Source organism: Gadus macrocephalus, chromosome 10, assembly GCF_031168955.1.
Source record: "Gadus macrocephalus chromosome 10, ASM3116895v1".
NCBI classification, from domain to species: Eukaryota; Metazoa; Chordata; class Actinopteri; order Gadiformes; family Gadidae; genus Gadus; species Gadus macrocephalus.
Genome location: NC_082391.1, coordinates 19,402,647 through 19,412,646, shown reverse-complemented (window position 1 = coordinate 19,412,646; position 10,000 = coordinate 19,402,647). Strand labels below are relative to the sequence as shown.

General features: G+C 46.3%; 1 protein-coding gene across 1 annotated transcript in view; it reads left to right on the top strand.

Annotated features, from left to right (window-relative positions):
- LOC132466421 (teneurin-2) overlaps positions 1–9,994 on the top strand; it is a 15,307-nt gene extending 5,313 nt beyond the window's left edge. The window contains exon 2 of the mRNA XM_060063668.1: positions 9,814–9,994. Coding sequence (XP_059919651.1) covers positions 9,814–9,953 — 140 coding nt within the window. The 3' untranslated portion in view covers positions 9,954–9,994. The remainder of the gene's footprint in view (positions 1–9,813) is intronic.
- Positions 9,995–10,000: the final 6 nt, after the last annotated feature.

Sequence of the window (10,000 nt, the reverse complement as noted above, 5' to 3'; positions counted from 1 at the left end):
AGCGCTGCCAATTAACACGCCCGGCATCGTCAACGCCATAACGCGCCGCGCAATTAGAACGAAAGTTCATTAGAGGGAAATCCTGCGGTACCAAAGTACACAAGCGCCGACACGGCGTGATTTATGTGTGAGACAATATCGCAACGTCTAATGAGCTTCCGTCCTTGTTTTTAGCTGTCTTAGCTGTAAGCCATTATCACCTGGTACTCTGTATTTAAAAGAACAGGCACTTTGGTTTGGAAGGAAGTAAGAGGCGGCTGCTCAGAGGTTGGTTCCCCCCCCCCCCCCCAACCTCCCTCCCATCCAATGTCTGCCTCATCAGAAACCCAAACTCGAGGGGAGGCGTTGATGTCACCGAGTTAACAAATAATTAGATTGCATGTTTTTAATGTGCACGTGACACGCTTTTGAGTCCTGTCTTGGAACTGCCTTCCCCCATCGTCGAAAAACACATTTAAATGTAAATGCCACGTGCAAATATGAAGTGACAAAATGAAGCGAGTACACACACACACACACACACACACACACACACACACACACACACACACACACACACACACACACACACACACACACACACACACACACACACACACACACACACACACACATCTGACTCAGTTTGGTCATCTATCTTTCTTACTTATTATTTGTTCACTCTTGATCCATTTTCTCTCTCTCTCTCTCTGTTGCATCTCTCTCTCTCTCTGCTGTTCTCTCTCTATCACTGCGGGCTGTGTGTGTGGGGCTCTCTCCCACTCCGTGCAGTGTGCTCTCCAGTGTGTCTTCCCCCCAGGCCCACCTCTAGACAGCAGGCTTCATCAGTGCCACTGGAGTCTCCTGTAGCTTTGGCCTCTCCTTTTAAGGGGACACTAGACCTCTCTCCTTCCCCTATGATGCCTCTCCTCTTGGGCATGGAAGACCGCCCGTCCAGGCATTCTGCACACGCAAGCAGACACACGCGCGCACACGCACAGGCACACACTCAAGGATACACACACACGAATCATAGGCACACACACCTACCGGGAATCAGGACTTGGTGCCTGCCGAGACATCACTTGCCTTAATTCAACTCTCTCTCTCTCTCTCTCTCTCTCTCTCTCTCTCTCTCTCTCTCTCTCTCTCTCTCTCTCTCTCTCTCTCTCTCTCTCTCTCTCTCTCTCTCTCTCTCTCTCTCTCTCTCTCTCTCTCTCTCTCTCTCTCTCTCTCTCTCTCTCTCTCTCTCTCCTGGCCTTTGTTAATGTCCCACTGCCCAAAATTTCTCTCTTCATGTCCCACTTACTTTTTTAATTGATTTTATTTCAACTTGTTCTCTCCTGTAACATCTCTGCTACCCCTCTGTCTTTCCCGTATTCTCTTTCCTCACCGTTTGTCCTCTCCCATCCCTGTGATTTATATTAAGGTACAGATCTACATAACCTTCTTGATTGGTTTTGGCCTTTCACATGAATTTGTGTGTGTCTGTGTGCTTTGTGTATATGTGATGTATGTGTCTTTATCAATGAGTCTGCCTGTGATGTGTGTGTCTGGTGTATGTGTCTTAATCTGCGTCTTTAATTGAAAGTGTGTGTCTGTGTAGGTATGTGTGTTCGTCTGAGTGTGTTTGTGATGTATGCATCTTTAGCTCTGTGTGTGTGTTGGGGTGTGTGTGTGTGTGTGTGTGCATGTGTTTTTGTGTGTCTTAGCATCGTCAGTGAGACGTCACCGGTTGATCACAGTAAGAATAAGCAGCTGCATGCTATTAAAATATAAATGACTGAGATCATGTGCAGCATTCATAGCCCCCCCCCCCCCCCCCACTGCACACACACACACACCCACAAGAACGCACAAAGTGCCACCACACTCCATCTCCCCACCTGTCCTGTCCCTGGTGGGTTGCAGCTAGAGACCCTCCTGAATGTCACTCAGGACCAGTGGATGACTCGCCCCGCAATGTCCTGGGGCTGCTGCCTTTGACAGGCTTTACACACACACACACACACACACACACACACACACACACACACACACACACACACACACACACACACACACACACACACACACACACACACGCGCAAACACACACACTCATTGTTTATTCACCCCCACACACACCTTTTTTTAGTGCATTCAACATTCACACAAAGGGTTTTGTGTGTGTGTGTGGAGTGTTTATGTGTATGCCTGCTGAAATCTGAGATTTATTTTGGAGATTTATAGATCTCTTATTTATAGACATTGATTGTGTGTGTGTGTGTGCGTGTGTGTGTGTGTGTGTGTGTGTGTGTGTGAGAGAATATGGAGGAGGCTCCCGGTTTTCTTTTACATACGTCATAAACATTGCGCTAAGCATAGGTCTATAGGAAACCAATGCAACCCTACAGCTAACTCAACATAACACTATTAATACAGCAGCACTCTCAGCCACTTAATATATGGAAATTCTCCTCTTGTCAAAGCTCTGAAGGCACATGCTTTGTGCTTGATGTTGTTCCTCAAACAACAAACACACGCACACAAAGACACACGCACACACGCACGCACGCACGCACCCGCGCGCGCACACACACACGCAAGCAAAAAACATAGACGAGACCAGACACTGAACAGACAACACAGGTGGGCTTCTTGAACCCTCACACAATGTTCTGTGGATTTCTGTTGAGTGTTGACGTTATTTATGTTTACTATGTAGGCCTAATGACCCTTTTTGACTCTGCTTTGACAGTCCTTGATAAATGAGGCAGATTGTAAATGTCACAGTTATCATTTCTCAGCCTAGGCGTTTTCTTCCTAGGCTGTAATTAAATGTGTGCCATGTCTTCAGTGTGTCTGCGTGTGCGCGTGTGTGTTTAATATTTTCCTCTTTACGCCAGTCTTTGTCAACATCTATGTGCTTGTGTTATTGTGTACTCATACAGACATCTTTTTCACGTCGGCCAGCCACAGTGTGTGTGTGCACGCACAGAATGTGAGGATGATTTGCAATCCAATTTATGTCGTCGCATGTCTGAATTAACTCCCATCGCCGCAAGATTAAGATGAAGGAGATGAGGACGGACACAAAGAGAGGGGGAGAGAGGGAGAGGGAGAGGAAGGGAAGGACAGCGGGAGGGAGGGATGGAGGGGAAGTGATTCACTGGCGTTGGACAGGCAGACAAGATGGATGGATTCTGTAAATTTTGGCGGGGAAGGTATTCACAATTAGAGAGAGAGGCACACAGAGAGAGATGGAGAGGGAGCGAAAGACAGGGAGAAGGACAGATAGTTAGGACAGAGGGAGAGAGGGTAGCTATAAGAAAAGTAGGGGGATAAACGAGGAGAGAATAAGATGGAGAGACATTAAGAGGAAGGGAAAATGCAAGAGGTAAGAGGCGGGGAGCGAGAAGTTAGAGAGAGAGAGAAATGGGAGATGCATGGGACGGAGAGAGAGAACGGAGAGATGTAAGAGATTGAGAGAGAGAGAAGGAGATGTAAGAGAGAGAGAGAGAGAGGGGAACGGGAATTGTAGAGAGAATGAGAGAGGGGGAAAGGAGATTGAAGAGAGAGAGAGAGGAGTGAAAGAGCAGACAGCAGCAGGTCTGTGCACGACAAGACAGCGAGGATCTGCTAATTTACACGTCGACATGTCTTATGGTCGGGATTAACAGAGGGCGACGTCTGCAGCTTCTGCTCCGTCCCCCGCGCGACAAGCATGTAAACATCATGTAGGCGACGCGCCTCGCTAATCCTTAAACTTTTTTAGCGACGCGTCACAGCACAGCGACGCACCCAGTCTGAGCATGGGCCGCACCACGCACCCGTATCCCCATCCCCTCTGTGGAATAGCTGCTAAAAACAAACCGAGAGCATTGGAGAAAGACACAGAGATATTTTCGGGATAGAGTGATTATTCCTGAATATAGGAGGGGAAAGGGAAGAAAAATGTGTGTGCAGTCACAAGTTGTTCCTTTGCGGCACTACGGTGAGTCTTGATTTGCGTTGCATCTGTCAGCTCCAGGGACCTGAGTGAGAGTTTAGATTGTGGTTTGTGTGGGTTTTCCACTTCATTATACTCCCCTCGAAACCCCGAAATACATCAGTTTACACCTATTAGTTTGAGTTTGTCATACTATACGCCTCTCATTGTCGGCTTGCAAAGAGGGGGGGGGCTGGGCTGGGCTGGGCTATCGGCCATCACGACTCTGATAGCGGGACAAACCAGTAAGGATTATAGTCGGCGAGAAAACAGGGCAAATTGAGATCGCACCTTGTTAACACACAGCCATCGATCGGCACTTCAATATCACAGGCGACCAACGTGGAAACAATCGATACAAACAGGCTCCTGATGAGGAGGAGGATGACGATGTGGACGATGAGGACGACGTTGTACTCGACAGTGAAATTAACGTAGAACCAGAAAATCAACACGCGTGTCGAGGTACACTGCCCACACTACCCCCCCCCTTGTCCCCCCCGTCCCGTCCCGTCCCGTCGTATTCACCACCAAGACCAAGACGGTTGGTTTCAGCCTGTTCGTTAGGAGACAGCCCGGCACCGCACGGGTTAACCCTAGTCATGTACTGTCATGTTTTCTGCTCACGCTCTGCGCCGTGGTGCTAAGTGAACAGTGGCGAGGGACAGGAGAGGTCCTGCTCGGAGCCTATTTCCGTCCTCCTCATTTAGTCACCCACGGGCCCCTGTGGCTCTTGGACGGGGGGCCGCGAGAGAGTGTGGGACATGTTTGACCATGATTGCAACCCTGATAGCTCGGCGCTGCACTGCTAATGGCAGTGTTAATGACGTGCAACCCTGCCTTGCAAAGAGTGTGTGTGCGCTTGGTGGGGGGGGTTGTGTGCTGTTGGTTGTGCGTGTGTGTTTGTGTGTGTGTGTGTGTGTGTGTGTGTGTGTGTGTGTGTGTGTGTGTGTGTGTGTGTGTGTGTGTGTGTGTGTGTGTGTGTGTGTGTGTGTGTGTGTGTGTGTGTGTGTGTGTGTGTGTGTGTGGGGGGGGGGGGGGGGGTGGTTAAGTGTGTGTCTGGGGTTATTTGTGTGTGGTTCAATGTGTGTGTGTGTGTGTGTGTGTGTGTGTTGGTCCGTGTGTCATCAGCTGAAGTTCCTCTAGGTCTTGTCTCTAATTTAACTTTCTTAATGCTTTGTGACATCGAGGTTGCTCTTTGGGGCATTTACAGCTAAAATGATCTTAAATCTCTTTTTTTAGCATATGTTATTTTGAGAAATGGGCCTTTTATATGCCATGTTCAATTCCATATTCTCCAGATAAATTGTTGTTGAAATACTGATGGTGTTATAAAAATGTTCTAAGAGTGCGATATATATTTGAAGTGACTATAAATCAAAGGAACACATTCGCTGTAAGGATGTCAGAATCATTTAGGATTCATATTTAGATTTTTTACATTTGTAAAAATATATCTAGTTTTTCTTTCACCAAATAAAACCCAAATCCTCCTCTTTGATTGAAAGTGCCTTTATGTAACGTCATTTCACAGACCCTTACAAAGATGCGGACTGCGTTATTTCACATCTCGGTGTTGTAGGGGGACAAGTTTAGGGACAAGTTTCACAAAGCAGGTGTAGTTTAAAGTAGTGAATAATACGCACGAAAAACACATTTCATTTCCCCATTTACTCACCCGATTGCATGTTCCTCATTCTGGGATAGGGCCACATTTCCTTGAATATTAGTTAGAAAATCAACCAAATATCTGTTGATTACATCTTACTCTTGAATAGAGGAAGATTTCCCCTGACTGGTTGGATCGGTGATTGTAATCTCATTAAACGTGCCATAGCACTCCCATTCATTAGCATAGACTCTAAAAATACGTTTGTAGGGGTGTGCGTGTGGTCCACACACAATCATTATTTACCACTGTTTTAGCTCATCACCATAGAGACCATGGTTTCCTTTTTTTTATCTCTTAAATTTTCAAAATAAAATGTTTGCATAATTCCACCTGTTAATATGTGGTGGAGAGGTAGGAGGAGTAATTATCACACATATTATAGTCACAACCAGGCAGGCCTACAATTAATCCAACCTCATTGAATTGATAACAGTAGCCTTGGCAATCAATTGTGAAGCATGTAGTTCAACTACATGATTGAAGCTAGAAATATAGATAGACAGAAAGAAACACACACACACACACACACACACACACACACACACACACACACACACACACACACACACACACACACACACACACACACACACGCGCACCAAATAGATGCATACGTATTTCTTCCAAGTAGATGTTTTCACTGAACATTGTCATTTTGTGAATAATCAGCTTTAATTTTTCTTTGATTTAGAAATATCTTTCCAAGGGTATAATTAGAGGTGTACGACCCTTTGCTAATTTGCTGATTTTCATTGCTGCTTTTAATTTCTTTGTTTCCCTTTCACACTACACTTATTCCTGAGTAAAAAAATAAATATATCAAAAACCTTGCAAACCCAATGAAATATATAATAGGTAACCTCTCTCTGATGCGATGTATCAAACAGCAGTGTAGTGAACATAAACTCTGCCAAGACGAGATCAAGGATTGACATGAACACTCAAATCATTTCCTCAGCCGTCATCGGTGAAGTGCAGCCATTTTCTTAGAATCTAACTAAAAATGGGCTGAGAAATGCTTTCACGCTTATTAACAGTAATTTCAGCCATTCTAGGAGATTACAGGGGGACCCACAGCGCGCGCTTGGCTCTGGTTCCGGAACGTAATGCATATTCAGCCCAGGAGTCAATCAGTTCACCAGTTCAGCTCCTCGGGGTCTATCCGAACTTGTTTTGAAATGGCGCTCCCCTCCTGATTTGAAATTGGTATCTGTGGGGGTGTCCCATACCATTAGCCAGCCGAGCTTGGAAAATGGCGCATAATTACGCGTACCGGAGTCGGACGGGATTCTGCGTGTTTGACATCCTATGTGGAACAACGTGAGTTTGGTCGAGTACAAAGCGCCCGAATGCACCTGTTCTCTGCACCTCCGGCCAAGAGACACGTAACTTACCGCAATATTTCTAGGGCTTTTGTGATTCATATGCTTCTTGTATTGTTGAACAAAATGGTCAAAGAAAATTGCAGTCAGTGGTTCAGTGAATATAAAGCTAAGTTAACAAAGTTCACTGATTGCAATCCAACAGTAAAAACCTTTTTCAGTAGATCAAGGGCATGATCCGATCATTGTCCTTAATTATCTTTGCTTAAAGTTATAATTATTATAGCTTATATTTGTGTCTATATATATATGTGTTGCATATCATTTAGTATATTACAAAAGTCATTCTGCAAACAAGATATATATTCCTGTTCGTAACAAAAATTAGCCATTGCTTTCATCTCAAGTGACCTACAACTTAATGGGATTTATAATAAATCACATGCGTACAGGTAGGCTGTGCAAATTGGGAACCTAATGGACGATGGGTGCTGTGCACCCGATCTTTTGAGTAAGATTAGGAGTCAGGGCTCTCTAACCCTGCGTTCACACCAAAAGATGCATTTGCTGCCCGAACGCGTTGCCGCCGAAGTTTTGACGCGCCACAAATCAAGTTTTGCGGCGCGTCAAAAGTTTTGCAGCGCGTCAAAGGTTTTGCGGCGCGTCAAAAGTTGAAATATTTCAACTCGAGCAGCATTTGACGCGCCGCAAAATACTGTGAACGCGCCCTCCGCCCGTGCCTGGCAGCGGGCACGGGCATGCCGCGCCGCAAATCAGATTTTGACGCGCCGCAAATCAAGTTTTGCTGCCCGTTTTCTCGGCAGCAAATGCTGCGGCAGCAAAGCAGCAACGCGTCTCTACATTCACTTTGAATGGGATCACGACGCGCGTCAACTTTTTGCATCTTTTGGTGTGAACAGAGTTAGTGAAACAAAGTAAACTACGACGTTCCCGCAATATTACACTTCAATTATAGTTTCACTGTCGTCTATTTCAGTGACTGCCAATGCAATCATTCATACTCTGTCGATCTCTCTTTCTGTTTTCCTCTTTCATTCACGTCGGCCCCTTCCTTCCATTTCCTTCCTATTATCTTTCTCCATGCCTCTCATGCTACATCCGTTTATTTTCGTACCTCCTTCACTCTCTACCTTACATCTCCTTCTCTCTCTCCTCTTCGTCTATCCACCTCTCTCCATTTAGCCTGATCTTATCTCCACCGCCTTCGTTGTCCTCCTCTGTACCCTCCTTATTTCGTCTCTCCTCCGCTGCTCTTTCCTCTTGTCTTCTCTCTTCCTGTCATGTCTTTTCCTGTCTTCTCTCGGCCATCTCTTATCCCCTCTCTCATCTCCTCTCTTGTTATCTCGTTTTGTTTCTTTTTATCTCTCCTCTTTTCTCTCCGCTCCTCTGTCCTTCTATTAGTGACAAACACTCAATGAGGCATCCTGGATCGCTCCGCTTTCATCTGTAAACACTCTCCCAACGCTGCCCGGCTGACAGACATGCACACAGACTTAATGTAAACCGCACACATATGCGTTGAGCTCCACAAACGAATGCGTGCGCTCACAGGCAGACGCCGACACACGGCTGGTGAAAGCACCGTTTAAAAAAAAACAAAAGAACAGAATTACACATAAAAGTGAGACCAAACATGCGTACAAGAAAGGGCGAGCAAGCAGACGGGCATATGCAAACACAAGCACGTATGCATGACGTGCACAATCGACCCGAGAAACACACACACACACACACACACACACACTCACACTCACACTCACACTCACACACACACACGTACGCACCCGAGTGCATGAAAACAACGTGGATGCTTTGAATCACAAAACCATTCACACAGACGCACACTCTCGCTCACCCACACAAACATACAACACATAACCTAATCTTTCCACTTTCCCACCAAAAAAACTATCCATTTAACATTTACGGCACGCAGATGTCCGTGACGGACACGAGAATACTGTACACAGCGCCTCCATCGATCCGGTTTGCATATGCATATGCACCTCCCCCCCCCCCCCCCCCCCCGACACATCTGTCACTTTACGACAAAGCTAACGCACAATCGGCTTTCTATTTGGAGAATAACTGTGATAGATTCCCGTGTTGCCGCGAGTCCTCTCTGTCATCCATCTTGGTTTGAGTACATGCAGATCACTATGGCGTTGGCTCCTGTCTGCCGCTGACTGTGATGGGGACTGATTGGGTTCTGGATGCGTAATCACTGGTTATGGGATGTTAATTGTATAGAGCAGTGACTGCTGGAATGCGGCTGTTCATGTGTGCCCGCACTCGCACACACGCAGACACACACACACACACACACACACACACACACACACACACACACACACACACACACACACACACCACACACACACACACACACACACACGTGCACAAACACGCATATGAACACACACACATGCACACACACACAGACACACACACACACACACACACACACACACACACACACACACACACACACACACACACACACACACACACACACACACACACACAAACACATACCTATACAAACTCACACATATGCACACACACGCACACACGCGCACAAATGCACACACACTCACATATATCCATGAGCACGCACACACGTTTTCACAGATTGTGTTGTCTTTCCCTGTCTTGTGCTTTTGTAGTTGTAGTTTATTGGTGATTTAGTTCTTTGTAAGTGATGTCAGAAGGTTCAGGACGATGGGCTTTTGTGTGTTTGCCGTAGTGAGGTGAACTGTGGTGGTAATGCTGTGGATCTAGATGATGTGGACCCTTTGAATCTTTTGCAGCGGATGTTTAAGAAGCAATTGTGTGTTCTGCTCTCTCAGGTGTCCTGGAGTTCTCTCCAGTCTTCATGCGCTACCTCGTCTCAGGTACGACTAGGCTTAGACGTGTCGTGGTGAACCACCGTCTGCAACCCCCCTCCCGAGCATATTCCCGTGTGCTTATCTATGTTTTTAGAAGTTAAAGACTGTCTCTCTCCTCTTTCATCCTCGTTGCTGTGAAGTTGGAGGT